The sequence below is a fragment of the Salvia hispanica genome, chromosome 4 (genome assembly GCF_029641045.1).
Source record: "Salvia hispanica isolate PSC_SH4W2 chromosome 4, Shi_PSC_v1, whole genome shotgun sequence".
Taxonomy (NCBI): domain Eukaryota; kingdom Viridiplantae; phylum Streptophyta; class Magnoliopsida; order Lamiales; family Lamiaceae; genus Salvia; species Salvia hispanica.
In genome coordinates, this window is record NC_142695.1 from 15,667,433 (window position 1) to 15,685,636 (window position 18,204).

The 18,204-nt window shown below is 36.2% G+C and overlaps 1 protein-coding gene across 1 annotated transcript; it reads left to right on the plus strand.

The window, feature by feature from the left end:
• The first annotated feature begins 3,362 nt into the window (after positions 1-3,362).
• LOC125194480 (cullin-associated NEDD8-dissociated protein 1) lies at positions 3,363-17,138 on the plus strand. The gene is made up of 28 exons (XM_048092718.2): positions 3,363-3,522; positions 3,618-3,787; positions 4,373-4,583; positions 5,661-5,826; positions 5,936-6,065; positions 6,671-6,785; positions 6,887-7,044; positions 7,127-7,250; positions 8,295-8,345; positions 8,421-8,503; positions 8,891-8,975; positions 9,051-9,152; positions 9,255-9,353; positions 10,780-10,890; positions 10,969-11,052; positions 11,121-11,261; positions 11,535-11,627; positions 11,709-11,830; positions 11,942-12,104; positions 12,184-12,423; positions 13,111-13,359; positions 13,449-13,625; positions 13,726-13,872; positions 14,017-14,133; positions 15,422-15,590; positions 15,717-15,794; positions 15,898-16,036; positions 16,605-17,138. The coding sequence occupies exons 1-28, from the start codon at positions 3,487-3,489 to the stop codon at positions 16,699-16,701; spliced, it is 3,657 nt and encodes a 1,218-aa protein (XP_047948675.2). The 5' UTR covers positions 3,363-3,486; the 3' UTR covers positions 16,702-17,138.
• The last annotated feature ends 1,066 nt before the right edge of the window (positions 17,139-18,204 follow it).

The window sequence follows — 18,204 nt, forward strand, 5'->3', positions numbered from 1 at the left end:
TATCTAGGAGCCATCTTAGATATTTTTAGCTCGTATTCAGGAGCCATCTTTGACAGTTTTAACTCATATCAAGGAGTCATCTCAGATAGTTTTAGCTCGTATCTAGGAGCCATCAGACCGTTTTGACTCATGTCGAGGAGCTAATTCAGACAGTTTTGGCTCTTGTCGAGGAGCTAATCTAGACAGTTTTTGCTCGTATCTAGGAGCCATCTTAGACAGTTTTTGCTCGTATCCAGGAGCCATCTTAAGACCATTCTCGGTCCATTCCAGCTCAAACTATGAAACCATCAGCCTCCCTTTTGTTTCTTCATGGGTCTTTTCTCGGTTAATGTTTCCATAGCTCCCCATGTGAGGGATTCCCGACACAAGCTGCCTCCGACAAGTTACTTACTGCGGCTCCTTTCTGCGACGATCAATTAGTTTACTTCATTCTATAACCATCTTCTCGGCATCCTTTAGTTGCCCATCTTCGGCCTCCATTATTTTGGGTCTTGGGGCTGCGATCTCATTCTTGGATGCGTCGTGTTGGCCTTCTCGTTGGCTTCCTCTCGACACTCCATCGGTGTGTGAGCTGCGCCTTTGTAGCTTTCTTGCCCTCTCATCGTCGGTCATCTTTGGCTTTCACGGCCACCATAGATTTGGAGAGTTTTTCGGTCGCATACTTCTCTCTCCCTCGTCCGAACAAAATGTGAACTCCTTCTCTGTATTCTTATCTTCGTCGAGGAGAGGTTTCGCGCATGCAACCACCTTTCTCCTTGGCCTTCTCCAATAGGGCTGATCTGGCCTCTTCAGTTTCACCTTCTTTCCAACTCCGGTTACCTGCCTCTTCATCGGCATTCTCTCTCCCTCACCACACAGACATTGGCTGCTTGGTGGTGGAATTCCTTGGCCATTCTAGGCAGATGGCATGCAACCTCTCTAGATTGACTCCTTTGTATGTTTTCTTCTTTCTTGGTAGAAATCATTCGGCTGTGGCAGTTCTCTCCCCCTCGGCTGGATGATTCCTCACTCTTTCTCGAGGATCAGCTTTGGATTTTCCCATGGTTGTTCCTCCAACATCATCACTTGGTGACGTTCTTCCCATCAGCTCTTCACAGCGGTTGTGGGCTCTCCCCCTCAGTTGCACATACTTTGGTTACTCCGCCTTCGTCCTCGGCAATTATCTCCTTGATTCGGAGATTGAATCGTTTGGCAATGGTTGATATCTCCCCTCAGCTAAACGCTTCATCCATTATAACGTGAGTTCATAGCCTCTCACGGCTACCACCTCTTCGGCTGTAGTTTCTCCTTTCTCGATTGCTTCTTCTTCTCCAGACCATTTCTGCCTGAAGCTATCTTCTTTGGCATAGACGCTGCAGGGAGGCAAGTTTCCCCGCATGGGTGGCAACACTTGCTAGACCGAAGCCATCACGTGTAGGGAAATACATCATATCATCTAAGCATGCTTTATGTGCTTCCACATAGCTTTCAAAAGATTCATTCTCATTGCACATAGCAACACGTAGATATTGGACCTCATCTTCTATTAGTTTATCTGGCTCTTTCAGCTCATCTTTTTCGAACTCATCAATTATTGGCACATCTACAATTTTCCCTTTTGCAACACGTTTTCCACCTTTCTTCTTCTCCTTGGTTGCTTTCTCTTCCAAGGGATATTTTATATTATCATGCTCCAAGAAAATAAACTTCTATAGCCGCTCGTCAAACTTAGTCACTTTCTCACTCTCGAAGCCCAGATTGTAGATTTCTTCGAGTTGACAGCTAAATCCTCTTTATCGTATCAACGAATCCTTGCTTTCTTTCTTTTTTTTTTTTTATATAGAGGCAGTGATCGATCCCTATGATCGAATCTGCTCTGATACCATGTTGGAAATTAAAATGCAAAAAATAAAATACTATTGCAGAAAGTAAACATTAAAGACTACATTGTGATTGAGTTGAATTAATTCTCTCCATGGATACATGGAAAATATATTCTAAGGGCCTGATTGGTTGCTCTTATTAAGGCATAAAAACCCCAAAACCCCCAAAATTGCATCTCTTTTACAAATGTATCTCCTGTTTGGTAGCTCTAGGAATTGTCGGCAAACCCGGAAGAAAAACTTCGGATCTTCCACAGATTCGTACTGATTTCGGCGATTTCGCCAATTCCTTTTTCTTCGAAAATCTGTGGTATTAATTTTTGCTGAATCTCCACAAAGTCAATTTTCTCTTCTTACTGATTTTGCCCTCCAACGACTCGGCGACGCAGACGTTGGTACCCAGAAAGAAGAAGCCAAGAAGGCCCAGATTCGTTGCTCTATAACCGCAAATTCCAGCCCCCGCAGGTATGTCAATGTTGATAGGTGTAATATGATATAGCCATTGTTGCCGGAGCTTGGGCTACGGACACTTTTTGTGTCACTATCACCAAGAAGGACATCCGTGGTGGCTTCACAGTTGAGGGCTTCTTCGATTTGATCTTCTGTGAAGAAATCTTCAACTGTGTACGCAGTCATATTTGGGTCTGACTCGTCGGCCACAGATGCAGCCTTATTATTCAGAATGTTATCTGCCTGAGGGCTTCTATAACCATTTCTTCTGTATGTCGAGGAAAAAGAAGGGTTGAAGGGGAAATGTCTAACACAAAGCAGGGGCCTTTAGTGATCACATGAATGTGTACTTTGCTTAGCTGGAACATGTGGGGGGTACCATCCCATAGTAATAATCAGTAAAAAAGAGTGAACCAAATTGCATACAAGCCAATAAATGTTTTATCAAATTTTGATAAAAACTTTATCTGTAATTTTAAGAAAATATTTTTCCAGCTACCAATCATGCCCTAATTATACTAATATCCTTTTTATTTAATTTTTCATAATCTTTAATTGATTTCCTTTTTTATTCTTGCCATAACTTCATCTCTTGCCTTTTTATTCCACAATTAATTAATTTCTCCATTCCAACAGTAATCTGCTACTCCTTAAATTTCAAAGAAATGAATTCTTAAACCATGATTTTGCCAAAATATTTATTCCCTCTTGTCCCATGTTACTTATATTTTTTTATTTCGATTTATCACAAACTACTCAGTACTTATACTATTTATATTATAATTAAAAATTAGAATATTTAATTAATATATTAGAATTTATTAAATATTCTATATTAAGTGATCTCAATAATATGGACCGAGAGAGTATTAGGCTAAAATTATAAAAATATTATTATTGTATGCACGGTAAAAAATTAAACAATTTCATAAAAAGATATACAGTGGATAACAATATGCTTTGTAATCAAAATTGATGAATATTTGTAAATAAAATACCTTTGCAATTTGGAAAAACCCAAAAATAAAATTACAGTCTCACTCACGGAAATTCTCTTTCACTCCTTCGAACTCCGAAGCCCTCGCCGCCCACTCGCCGGGGGATCCACTCAAATTTGAAGTGCGCCGCCGCTCCAAGAGAGATAAACTGGATTGATTCTAATCCTCTTGCAAACATGGCGAACTTAGCCCTTACTGGAATACTGGAAAAGGTAAACACCGCTCATTGCTGATTTTGTCCACTTTTCCCCTTCTACTATGTGCCATGGGTATTCTGAATGATTTTGGGGGGTGAAACGCAATGCAGATGACCGGGAAGGATAAGGATTACAGATATATGGCAACTTCTGATTTGCTTAACGAGTTAAACAAAGAAGGGTTTAAACTAGATGTTGATCTTGAACCGAAACTGTCTAGCATTGTCATCCAGCAGCTCGATGATGCAGCAGGCGATGTTTCTGGGTTAGCTGTCAAGTGGTATGCTCCTGCTTCTTGCTTAATTCATTCTGTTTTTATATTGCTTCTCAATTTTATTTTATGATTTTTATTTCTGCTAAAGTTATTGTGAAATGTCTTTCTATTTTGATTGCTGCTGCTTTGCTACCCAATTACTCTCCCCGTATACTCCTGCAGATGACAAAGTTTCTATTTATATAAAGCTTCACGTATAGTGTTTTTTCTGTTTTAGGCTTAGTTTTGTATTGCATGATATGAGTTGGTTTGGAAGATTGGTTTGTCCATGAATTAGAATGTAATTACCATTGAGCAATGCATAGTAAACTGTTTCTGTTTACTTGGCAACACAAGCGTGTCACTGATTGATCTGTTTTTATAATGCTTTAGATTTTCATGCGCAAAACAACCATTCATGATTACTTCTATGATACTCCATATGTTTAAGGGCTCTTTCAATAGGTTGCACAACTATTTTATGATCTGACTTGTCAGCATGGAAATGGAAAATTAGCTACTTTCTTGCTTTAGATTGGGTCCAGAAGTTTTATTAGTATATGGGTGAAAAAATAATATAATTCTATATTTTTATCTTTCTGTAAATCCTAGCCTTGCTCCCTTGGTGAAAAAAATCCGTGAGCAGCAAGTTCTTGAGATGACTAATAAGCTTTGTGATAAATTGCTCAATGGGAAAGAGCAAAATCGGGACATTGCTAGCATTGCTTTAAAGACAATTGTTGCTGAAGTTCCTAACGCAACAGTTGCACAATCTGTTCTTGTATCCATTTCTCCCAAGTTGATACGAGGAATAGTTACACAGGTCAGTCTGATATATTTATTCATTCAGTTTTTTATCCTACTTGACTAGCCAAGTACCTTCCTAAGTAAATTATGCTAAGATAGTCCTGTCATTTCAGTTATGCAAATTTGTAGAATATGTAGAAGCTGTTTAAGCCTGAATTACATGTCATCATTAGTCTTGAATGATATTACTATTTTGTATGGCGAAGCTCATTAAAGGAAAAAAGAGTTTGATATCTAAGTTTCTGCTCATGGCTCCTGAACTTTAGGATCTGTTTAAGACCGTACGTGTTAAAGGATTATCTTCACACGAGGGGGTAAATGCTGAAGATATCAAACATTTAATTGTACGCCTTTCAATTAGGTTAAGCCTATAGACGAGGTAGTTATTGGACAGGATTCCAAAAGAGCATCAATGGTTCAATTTGGGTCACGTTGGGTATAAGTTGCATGATTAGTGCGTAAGGACCTTATCCCTAAAAAACATTGTTTGTCTTGGTATGACACTATGAGCTTAAAAGTGAAAGAAAATAATCTAGACCATGAATGCTTTGTAGGGAAAACCTGCCCTGTCTGATCCATTAGACACTGGCAATTTCTTTTCTACTGATGAACCTGCATTTTGTACTTGGAACTCCTATAATATCCACTTCTTCAGTCAATTCTTTCATTGCTTTTTTATGATATGAAACCCAGTTCTTAAAACTGTCCCGGCTATAAATTCTGTAAGAATATTAGGGTTTCCATAAGGTTTTGCATTGCTTATAGATTTTTAAGGCGATATTCAAGTCTTTCTTATTTTTCTCTATAAACTGATTTTCTTAAAATGTCTGCATTCATCTGGAGGAATTATTAGTTTTACCATCCAACTATTGTAAAGCAGATTATCTACTCTCCTGTACAAAATGCACTAGAATGGTAAGAAAATAGAAATTGAATGACTTTCCCACATTTGGATAAAACAACTGATTCTAAAGCTTGGAACAGTCAAGGGTGTAATTGTGCTGGTTGTTAATGTCTTATTACAGCAACAGATACTTGCAGCAATACTTTTTTCTTTTCTCCTTTTAATTAAACATTATATTTCTTTCTCTAGGGGATGGGCACAGAAATCAAATGTGAATGCCTTGATATTTTGTGTGACGTTCTACATAAATATGGTAATTTAATGGCATCCGATCATGAGGTACTGTTGAGTGCACTTTTGCCCCAGTTGAACACCAATCAAGCCAGTGTGAGAAAAAAGGCTGTTTCATGTATTGGTAGGATAACTGATCCTAATGTACTCTAGAATAATGTACCCTTATGTTTTCCATTATCAAATGACCTCATAATTCCTTGACATGGTGTAAATTATAACTTCTGTTACAGCATCTCTGGCTTCAAGCTTGTCAGATGATTTGCTGGCAAAGGCTACAGTTGAAATTGTCCAGCTTTTGAAAAATCAGGCAACAAAATCTGAAATTACTCGTACAAATATTCAAATGATTGGGGCATTGAGGTAAATTGACGAGCTTTGTTCTCTTTCCTGATTGTTACATGCATCTATATAACTTTTCTGGTACAACATTTTTTTACTATTATACTATGTTCATCTTGTTCTGGTGGATGACATTATTGTTTCAAGCAAGAAGTTGCTGCTTTTCAGGACTAAAGTTCTATTAGGGTAATTAAATCTGGTCAATTATGAGTGGTTTATAATCTAGTTCCTCAAGGTTGTTCCTTTACTACATGTTACATTGTAGAAGTGAATGAATTAATTGACATTTTTATGCACTCATATACTGTTATTAATTTATTAGATATGTTGGAAATATGCTTCAGTTAACAGTTTACTGGATCATTGCTTTTAATTGGCAAACTTTTATAGTGCTTGTGGTTGAATCCTTAACCTGGACTATTTGGTTTGGGAACCAGCCTAGTTTGCTAATGAAGTTAAATTGAAAGACAGACTGGTTTAGAGGAAAAATTATGTTCTTAATTAGGAATACCGTAGATATTTCCTTAACTTTTCATTATTGTTTTAAATATATGACCTTTTTGAACATGCTACCGATCTATGAGGCGTCTCATAGTGAATTTTCCTTGGATTTTCTGGTTATGAAGCCGTGCTGTTGGCTATCGCTTTGGTCCACACCTTGGAGATGCAGTTCCAATTCTCATTAACTACTGTAACAATGCATCAGAGAATGATGAAGAACTTCGTGAGTATAGCTTGCAGGTACTTTGTTTATTTAAGTTTTATTATTATAACATTATTACTTTACTTCCCACTTCTTTGTTGTATTTTTCCTTGAAGGCATCGTATGTTTTCTGATGTAGGCACTAGAGAGTTTTCTACTTCGGTGTCCTAGGGATATCTCTTCCTACTGTGACCAAATCTTACATCTTACATTGGAATTTCTTAGTCATGATCCAAATTTTACTGATAACATGGAAGAGGACACAGATGACGAGAGTTACGCGGAGGAGGAAGATGAGTATGTACTATGTTTTAATATTTTATGGCTGTGTGTAATTATGCTTGATAGATATGTGCTCAGTGTTCATTTATGCTTGTAGTGAGAGTGCTAATGAGTACACAGATGATGAAGATGTGAGCTGGAAAGTGCGGAGAGCTGCTGCCAAATGCTTAGCTGCTTTAATTGTTTCTCGGCCTGAGATGCTTTCAAGACTATATGAAGAGGTATACAATTTATCTGTTTTTCTTCGCTGTCACTCAATGTTAACATGGAGAGTTTTATAGTTCATGGCTCACATTGAGAATCTCAGAACTGAGAGACATGTATGCTTTGCCTAGTGCCTACATAAACTGATTTTGAATTCATACCGATGACTGCATTTATATGCAAATTTTTATGCGTGACTATCAATACCAGTGGCTATACCTTTTTTTTTTGTCTCCACTAGAGCTGTAACATGTCACTAGAGGTTTATATAGTTTACATTTTCTATTGACTTTGGCTATTATAGATCATCATTCAAGAGAGACCATTTGATAGATCTTTGGGGAGCTTAGAACATTTCTCCAAATGAAATGGAACAAAAAGACATGATAGAAGTTTTGTGGTAGCTGACAAAATTTGAAAAACTAAAGAGAAGCATGTAAAATACAACTCTTTGGATTCTATTTTGAAAGACGAATGTCACGAGAGAAGGTTCATACTATGTGTGCCTGTACTACTTTCCGTTGGATGCATGCAAATAGAACGTCAACATAATAATTGTGCTGAATATATTCTACAATAATTTCTTTTGGCAAGGGCATAGGTTGAAGACCCTGTTGCTTGATCTTTAAGAAAGAGTTGAGCTTCTTATTGGTGTTTATCATATCACATAAATCTAATAGATCAAGATATAAACCAATTAACCAAGATGTTTGGGTCAAATTTGATAGTGCCTGTTAGCCTTTTTTTTTTTTTTAATCTAATAACTGATGAAAGCTTGTGGCACTACATCTACTGTAAAGGAATTCTCTTGTAAAATCAAGCATATGATAATGATATTACTACCTAAAGGCAAGACATCTATTTTCTCAGTATTCCATGATCATTTTCTGTTAATGTGGAATGTGAGATATGTAGACGTGGTGGTCAACCAGATGTTTTTTTCGAGTTTCGACATTCTGGAAAATTTCTTGCTCTTGTCTATGCATCTATTGTTTTTCTTTTGTGTTAAGCTTACAAAAAAGCTGTATGAATAATTGGGAATGTAATCCCACTTGTTTCAGGCATGTCCAAAGTTGATTGATAGGTTTAAAGAAAGGGAAGAGAACGTTAAGGTATTAATTATTTGTTGTATGGGTAAGACAATAAGATTACTTCTTCTTTTTGTTCTCTAATGGATTATGTTGCAGATGGATGTCTTCAATACGTTCACTGAATTACTTAGACAAACAGGAAATGTGACTAAAGGCCAGACAGATTTTGATGAATCAAGGCAAGTGTATTCTTATTCCTTGATTGTTTGGATTTTCTCCTACTGTGTATCGAGTTCCTTTATTAGCTTGATGCTAGTAGAGTGATGAGCTTCTGTTTGGACCTAAGGTGATCAAACAAATTATGTTTCATATTGCTTTTGTTTTCTACAACCTGACTTCAGATGGTTAAGAGTGTGTCGAATAATAAACTTCTATACCTCTTTTAGATGCAAATTATCTACCTGTCACAATTATTTACCTAAAATATTGATATTCGGAACGTGATTCTTCTTTTTCTGTTGAACTGTTATAATGATGCTCCATCCATGGAGAAAAAGGACAATTCTATTTCTGCATTTGCTAATTGGATTTTGCCCATTTGTTTCCTTTATTGCAACACTATGCAGTCCCAGATATTTATTGAAGCAAGAGGTGGCAAAGATTGTTCGATCTGTAAATAAACAGTTACGCGAGAAATCTATTAAGACAAAGGTGAAATTGATACAAATGCCGTGCTTTATGCTGAATTTTCGGCATTGTGAATTCACCGCTTTGGTTGTTCTGCAGGTTGGAGCTTTCTCCATTTTGAAAGAGCTGGTGATTGTTTTGCCTGATTGCCTTGCAGACCATATTGGATCTCTGACTCCTGGAATTGAGAAAGCACTTTGTGTAAGATATTCTCTGTTTTGCATTTTCATGTGTTCGAGTTTCAGTATTTCCATGTTTTCCTAGAAGATTGATATCTGTTTATGCACTTACCTCTATCCACAGGACAAATCTTCGACCTCAAACTTAAAGATTGAAGCTCTTGTTTTTACTAGATTAGTGTTGGCCTCACATGCTCCTCCTGTTTTTCATCCATACATCAAGGTAGTGTTAATCAAGTTTGTTACTGATTTATAGTTTCTCAACCATTTGAAACATGAATGTCGTGACACAGTTATTTTGTTTGTTCAATTCGTTTTCTTCGGATCAGTGTTTCTATATTTTACTATTTATAGTTTGGGGAATTTGCATCTTTCAATCTCTTAAGGGTAATGGATGCTATTACTTGTTAGTTGCTTTTGAAGTATAGATTTTTATGCAGACAAGACAAAGGATGTTGTAAATGGTTTTCGATATTGAATGCTCGTCATGGCATTTTTTAAATCATTTTATTTTTTCAGGAGGTCTGGTTTTCTGTGTTAATATCTTTGTTTCAGGGTATATACATGTTGCATTCCTTTGTTTTTATAAATGCTTGGTGAGGATTGTACTGGAGCTTTACTTGATTAGAGATTAGAGATATCTCATATAAAGGAAAACCACTCCTGTAGTACTTATTAAGTAGTTAATTTAAAGAGCACAGACCTCTATGTAGACTACATATATCAAAGTAAACGACTGTAACGCTGAAGATTTAATGATATATCAGGGTGACAGGACGTCTTTAGGTTTCCTGCGTAAATCTTGGGTCATGAGTCTTTAATTCTTTCAATTGGCTCTTTGCTGATACTCCCTCTGTCCCATTACATGTGACACATTTATTTTGGGCACATGTTTTTAGGTAGTGGTGTTTAGTGGTTAAATGAAGAGAGAATAAAGTGGGAGTGAGAAAAAAGTAGAGAGAAAAAGTAGGAGAGAAGATAGAGTAAGAAAGAGATAGAGTGTTATTTTTTAGCTATAAAAGGGAAGGTGTCACTTATAATGGGAAGGCCCAAAAAGGAATACGCCTCACTTATAGTGGGACGGAGGGAGTATATGGTTTGGTGAGCTTTAGTATCGGGCTGAAAAAAAGTTCTACTACATCTCTGGTTTTCTGTGCAATTAGATAAATACTTTGGTTTTACATAAAAAGGGCCACAAGTTGGCAATAGTTACAAACCATATCAACTTACACAAAATCTTCACCTAACGTTAACAGTCCATTTTTCCATTTTCTTTGGGAACCATCAGCCATTTACATACCAGAATCTGGTTCATTCCATAGAGCAGTATGTCTAATGTCCATGACCTTCCTTTTTTCATCCATGTTTCTGAAAAGCACTGAACAGAGGTGTGTTGTTTGTGCCCGTTTATTGTTTCTCTAGAAAGTGACTTGAGGAGCTATACCTGAACTCAAATCCCAGTTTAAGAAGATACAAAGCAAGATAAATTGTGTTCCAAATTTTTATGAACTTCAATGAATTCTTGGCTGTAATTGATTTTGTATTATTCACATAGCATTCCCCCTTTATAATTATTGTACAATTGATGTTTGTGAATTTGAAAATTTTCTAAATTAATGATGAAATTTTATCTATGCATCTCTTCTCAGGCACTATCTGCTCCAATTATATCTGCTGTCAGTGAACGGTATTATAAAGTTACAGCAGAGGCATTAAGAGTATGTGGGGAACTTGTTCGTGTTGTGCGGCCAGATATTGAGGTTTTCTTCTTATCTCTGAACTTATAGCTCCATTTTGGAGCATCAACTCTGAAACTGTAAATTTATCCTTTTGAACAGGTGTATGGTTTTGATTTTAAACCTTACGTCCATCCTATATATGCTGCTATCATGTCACGTTTGACCAATCAAGATCAAGATCAGGTTAGCGATAGTCTTGCAGCTATATCCTGTGTTCTCTCTACATCATGTCTTATTCCTCTTATTTGCAGGAAGTGAAAGAATGTGCAATTTCTTGCATGGGACTTGTGGTGTCTACATTTGGTGATCATCTCGGAGCAGAGCTACCCTCATGCCTCCCCGTGCTTGTTGATCGAATGGGAAATGAGATTACTCGTCTTACAGCTGTTAAGGTTTGTCAAAGTTCTTCTGTAGTCACTGGAGATCGAGATATGTCAAATTGTAAATGGCTTCAGTTACTCTGTCTCTTGGTCCAATGGGTGAATCCATAAACCACATGAAGATGTTTTTTTATATTGCTCTCACTTAGTTGTTAGGACTTCTTTTTATTCAATTTGTTTGAGCAATTATCAACAAAACATATATTAATCATTTTGAATGGCACTGATTTTCTTTACAGTTTCATTTACAAATTGCTATACCTTTATTTTATTTTATTTTTCCAGGCATTTGCTGTCATTGCAGCTTCTCCTCTGCACCTTGACTTATCCTGTGTTTTAGAGCATGTAATTGCAGAGCTGACTGCATTCCTAAGAAAGGTATAAACTATTTGCCCAATCATTAAATGATGGTTTCACTATGGTGTATACTGAGCTGTTTCCATGTTTCTACTTGAAAAGGCCAATCGAGCGCTAAGACAAGCTACTCTTGGAACACTGAACACACTTATTGTAGGATATGGTGATAAAATCGGCTCAGCTGCTTATGAAGTCATTGTTGTTGAACTTTCAACTCTGATCAGGTTTGGCAATATTTAATTTACTATATTGCTGACTTTATTGTTTTGCATGTTAACGAGTTCATATATGATAAGCTTTCATTTTTAAATCTTGATCCACCTTTTTCTTTACAGTGACTCAGACTTGCATATGGCTGCTCTAGCCTTGGAATTGTGTTGCACATTAATGGCTGACAAAAGATCTGGTCCAAATGTTGGTCTGACTGTCCGAAATAAAGTTCTGCCACAAGCGCTGACTTTAATTAGAAGCTCTCTGCTGCAGGGCCAGGCCCTTCTGGTACTAATTTTATGTTTCATTGATTAGGACATGTTATATAAAGTTTGCTTCTCTTTAACATGTCTTTTGGAAATCACAGGCACTACAGAATTTCTTCACTGCACTGATTTACTCGGCCAACACAAGCTTTGATGCACTGCTTGAGTCTCTTCTTTCTACTGCCAAACCATCTGCCCAGACTGGTGCTGTTGCTAAACAGGCTTTATTCTCAATCGCTCAATGTGTGGCAGTTCTCTGTCTTGCTGCAGGCGATAAAAAATGTTCCTCGACTGTAAACATGCTTACAGATATCTTGAAAGCAGATAGCAGTACCAACTCGGTATATATAAATCTGGTTTATCTACTCTTTAATTTACTCGGGAGGTCTATATATAAGTTACTACTAGTTATTAAGTTAGCATTATCTAGATAAATGTTATTGTGCTCAAGCTTATGTCTCTAAACTTATAAATCTATAACAAACCCTAATTTAAACAAACAGGTTCACCTTTGCTGTAAGTATTTGCTTGTTTTTGAACCTTTTTTAGATCTTTAATGGAAAGATAATCCTTTTGAACCATAACTGAGTCTGGTCCCGAGATATGTAGTTGCTAACTAGAATAATTAATAAGATATGTTCCAAGATATATAAATTAGGGTCTATGTAAATGGAACAATTGCATATTCTAAGAGAGACCGGATTGTTGGGTATAAATTGTAATACTTGCCATCTTGTGCCTGTTAATAATTCTACTTTTGCTTTTATGCCACTTGAAGTACTCAATCTTCCTTGTGAATTTAGCATTGCATTCTGTTTGAGAATTTCAGAAATTGTTTTTCCTTTTTTTAGTTTACATCTGTCCTATTATTTTTTCCTCCATATCTTGTGTGTTCTGTAAGCTCATGAAATTCTTTTATATACTCATGAAATTCATTTGTTTATTTGGCATTTCATTATTCACAATAAAATTTTGGTTATATCACATATATCTAGTGCTCTTATGGTTTTCACCATTCTACCTCATAGGCCAAGCAGCATCTCTCCTTGCTATGCTTGGGAGAGATAGGAAGGAGAAAAGATTTAAGCGCTCATGACCACATAGAGAACATTGTTATTGAGTCTTTTCAGTCGCCATTCGAAGAAATAAAGTCTGCTGCATCTTATGCTCTGGGAAACATCGCTGTTGGGAATCTTCCTAAATATTTGCCTTTCATCTTGGATAAAATTGATAATCAGCAAAAGAAGCAATATTTGTTGCTCCATTCTCTGAAGGAGGTCCGTTCCTTTTAGATCTATGCTGTTAAGAGATAAAGAGTTTCTTCTCATTACGTACTTGTAATTGATAAATACTCACCTGCTTACAGGTCATTGTGAGACAATCTGTAGATAAAGCCGAATTTGATTATTCCAGTGTTGACAAGATCACTAAATTGCTATTCAACCACTGTGAAAGTGACGAAGAGGGTGTTCGCAATGTGGTAGCTGAGTGCCTGGGAAAAATTGCTCTTATTGAGCCTGGGAAACTTGTTCCTGCCCTTAAGGTACCTTCTTAGAAGAAGTAATGTGTTTTTTAACTTTTGTATATACAAATAATACATGATTTTTCCTGCAAAGATTAATATACTTGAAATATTCTTGTAGGAGAGGACATCCAGTCCTGCTGCATTCACACGAGCAACTGTTGTTATAGCAGTGAAATATTCTATAGTTGAGCGGCAGGAGAAAATAGACGAGATTCTGTACCCCGAGATTTCTACTTTCCTGATGCTTATCAAGGATCAAGACCGGGTAATTGTCAGACACTTGCTTTGATTGTTCTCAAGACAGTTTTCCCAATGTTTTGTTTAGGAGAAACAGATTGCATTTTAAATGCCTCATTTGAAGATCCTTGACCATATATGCAATTTTTATGGTTTATTGGTCTATGTGCAGCATGTGAGGCGTGCAGCTGTTTTGGCCCTGAGTACTGCAGCTCATAATAAACCAAACCTGATAAAGTCCCTATTACCAGAGCTATTGCCACTCCTCTATGATCAAACAGTAATAAAGGTAAGTGCTTCAGTTCATATCATATACATATCACAGATAATATACCTTCCAAATGCTATCAGATGCATTCTGTTGATCATGAGTGTATTCATTTTCTAATTTTTCTTAACCCAATCTGCACTTTGTACTAAAGGTTCTATTTTGTATGGCTGTATATGTTACCTGTTATCTTTAGGTTTCATGTTGAGCATTGGAATGGAAAGTATTCTTCACAATTGATGCAGTTTGAAATGGCATCCTTTTACTTCTATAATACTATGAAGAAAGTTCTTTCAATTGTTCCAAGTAGACTCTTCCAGTTGAAGTATGCATTCATTGAATTGAGGGCAGAGAGTTACATTATGGCCTCATATTTGGGCGTAGTTGCAAAAATGGCATAACCTTTAAAAACTCAAAAACAAACCGTGTCTTTTTGAAAAAGTTGAAGATAAAGCCTGAATTTTTGGGCTTGAAGTTCATTGAATAGGTTGTGAGTTTATCATAGATTTTATTTTCTGACCAAGCATCAAAATGACTTTGGATTCAAGAAATTTACATCAGAATTTTGACCCCAGAAATGTAGGCCTGACTCTTGACTCCTGAGCCATATTTGCAACTTTTTCAGAAGGCTGGGTTTTTTCTATTGAGATTTTTTAGAATTGGGCCATTTTGGCTTGCAATTCTACCCAAAGGTTGGGCCATAAAGCATAATTAATGGCATTCAAGGCCCCTCCAAATAATTAGCTTCAGTATGCTTATGGATGTTGGATTAGTTCTGTTAGTCTGTTAGATTCTTGACTAAAGAAACATAAGAAATCTGGGATGGCCTTTAGGAGTTTCTCTTTATGTGATCTTTTACGTCATGTTTAAATATTCGGTTGTAAGCGTCTTATATAAAAGGATGATTTGAGAATTTTCTGTTAATGTGATCATTTTGCTTGAATTGCTTCACATTCAAACATTCCTATGCATCCTAAAATTCTGAATAGAATCATTGGATCTGGAATTGGAAGCAGTAATCAAATTCCTTCATGAATTGCAAGTTTTCTATGTAATTTGTCAAAGCATTTGGATTTCTATTCTACGATGCTGACTTTTTCTCCTGAATTCATGTATTATATGATTTCAGCTTCATAGCTATTCATGTGTCAATTGTTTCTTCTCAAGTATATCATTTTGTCTCTTTTATTGCCCTGCTTAAATGTAATGCTGCACATTATATTATCACTTTATTTACCTATAGTGGCAGCATATTATTTGAGAACAGGAACATTTTAATGTGTTATTCTGGCCAATTTTCTCATTGCAGAAAGAGTTGATCAGGACAGTCGATCTTGGCCCTTTCAAGCACACGGTGGATGATGGGCTTGAATTGAGGAAAGCTGCTTTTGAATGTGTGGACACTCTTTTAGACAGTTGCCTTGATCAAGTGAACCCATCTTCTTTTATAGTACCATACCTTTTATCTGGATTAGATGGTAAGCGAACATTTGTCGGACCGATCGTCTTTTCTTCTTTCAATATCTGTACTTCCATTTGTTGGTTATATGTGCTATAGAAGTTACAGTGGAGTTTTAAACCTCATACATTTTCATTATTTGCAGATCATTATGATGTTAAAATGCCTTGCCATCTTATCCTTTCAAAGTTGGCTGATAAGTGCCCGTCTGCTGTGTTGGCAGGTATATCTCAATTTCTTGTTATATATGAACATAAAATTCTGAGTATAATATTTACTTCCAATTATGTTCGGGTAATTTTAATTTAATTTACATGGACTTTCAGTATTGGATTCTTTGGTGAGTCCTCTCCACAAGACCATCAATTTTAGGCCCAAGCAAGATGCGGTCAAACAAGAAGTAGATCGTAATGAAGACATGATTCGGAGTGCCCTTCGAGCGATTGCATCTTTGAACCGAATAAGGTATATTTGTGCCTCCACTCTTCAGGAAATATCCTTTTTACGTTTCCCTGAACTCTAGTCATACTCATTGAACATGGTCAGAAATCCAGACATTTTATGAATTCTTTATATATCTGGATGAGGTGCTGGAGTGCTTTTGCTTTTTCTACAATCTCCCTAATATATATATTTGGCTCCTTTCCATCTCTGCAATTTTCGTGTTAGATATTTTCTAATGTCACATCTGCTCCAGGAGCCCCATGATTTGTAAATTTGAATCACTAATAGGTTGATTTGAGAGGTGGGATCCATATGCTTCTTGTTACAGATGTGAAGTTTTTATTAAGTTCAAAATATATAACGTTCAATCCACCAAGATACATCCACCATTTTACATACTATCCTAAACGTACTAGTTAGTCTTTGCTGATATTTGATCTTAATAAACATTTGAGGATTTATTTTGCTATGCCTGTAAATAATGGTTCAGATTCACTTTTTCCTTTGTTAGCTAAATATCTGGAAGAAAATTTTGTTGATATAAGTTTGGTTTTCATTTCTTTTATGCTTTGTTTTTTTATATTTGCAGCGGAGGAGATTGTAGTCACAGGTTTAAGAATCTCATGAATGAAATTGGCAAGTCTCAGACACTATCCGAGAAATACTCATCCATTCGGAATGAATGACATGGTTATATACCCGACAAGCCTTGCAGACAGGTTTCATTTTTACCATAATTAATAGACCTGTGATACCGTATGGGCGCATAGATGGGTTGTACTACGCACCAAACATGCAAATGCCAACGTGTGGGGCTACATTTTGTAAAGAAGTGATCCCATCGCGAGGTATGGGTTTTATCAACTATTAGGTTTGTTGTCCTAGAATTCGAGCTCCACTCCTCGATTTTTCACCGTGAGATTTTCTTTCTGTTGTGTTGTCTGGTGCTATGTAAATTGGAGATGAGTTTTAAAAATTGTACGCATAAGAAGAGGATATCGATAGACCATGAGCTTGTTATGTTTTCATTTTCTTGTCCATTAGTAAATGATATATTTGTTGATTACAAAACCAAGAATTTTGTCTGTGAAAAACATTCTATACCCTCCTTTATTTGCGTTCATTTATTGCTTTCCACAATATTTATTTACTGATGTTTAATTATACTCTGTTAAATTGGATTTGATGTAGCAAGTTCAAATTATAGAAGCGATCAGTTTAGGATATGAGTTAAAAATGCATCTTAGTATATATTTTGGGTAATGATGTTGATTGCATAAATTTGTGTTTGGGAGAGTTAAAGGTGATAATGTTCATTTGATCGTATTAAGTGGATTAATAGTTGATATCAAAATGATGTTCGAGTGGTACTACTCTTGGGAAAAAGTTAGTTAACTAATTATACTACTCTTGGGCAAAAGTTAACTAATTAAAGATGCTTAAATTAATCAATCAATTATATCAAACCCTATAGATGGATTAATTGGAACACTGCGATATGGAAATTTTGTTAAACATATCCACAAATGATGTATTTTTTCTGGGTTAATGATGGTAAATGTACACAATATACATATGTAAGCCAGTAACATGAACAGCCATTTTACCCTTATAGAGGCTTCCATTTATGGGTAGAGTAGGTAAGTTATCATCATAATCATATCCCAACAATGCAAGGATGAAAAGGAATCTAAAAGCAAGAAAAAAAGAGGTCATATTGGTTTTGCAATGGAGGGGCCATTAATGCTTATCTTTTAGGCAACACAGTAGCATCAAGGAATTGGTGGTTGGAGGATATACAAAGGAGGGGGCCTCACCTCCAACATGTTTCAGACATGTTTTTTATTTGTGAAAAAGGTGAATCATTCATAGTAAGAAAATGAGAGCTATGTGTCTCATCTTTCATTTTGTCTCATCATTATTCATGCATAATCTTATGGTTGCCTTCTTTATAAAACTCTTTCTTTTTCACACAGAGTAACCAACTTACCAATTACCATACTGAGAATTGGTTCTCCTGTTTCCTTTAATTTTTTCTATTGTGTAGCAGCACTATTGTCATAAAGTATGCATTAACAAAAAAAACAGTGGGTGCACTAAAGTGAGGACCCTACACATTCAAAACCAGTTTAGAAACACAAAATGAGATTGATTCTGCAACACTTGCCTACATCTCATATGTCTCATAG

What these genes read in the sequence shown, in the direction of transcription:
- LOC125194480 (XM_048092718.2), top strand. Translation starts at nt 3,487, where the DNA reads ATGGCGAACTTAGCCCTTACTGGAATACTGGAAAAG. An exon ending in TTTTTCATCCATACATCAAG is followed by an intron (nt 9,354 to 10,779) that starts GTAGTGTTAATC and finishes ATCTCTTCTCAG; the next exon opens with GCACTATCTGCTCCAATTAT. An exon ending in GCATCTTTGAACCGAATAAG is followed by an intron (nt 16,037 to 16,604) that starts GTATATTTGTGC and finishes TTATATTTGCAG; the next exon opens with CGGAGGAGATTGTAGTCACA.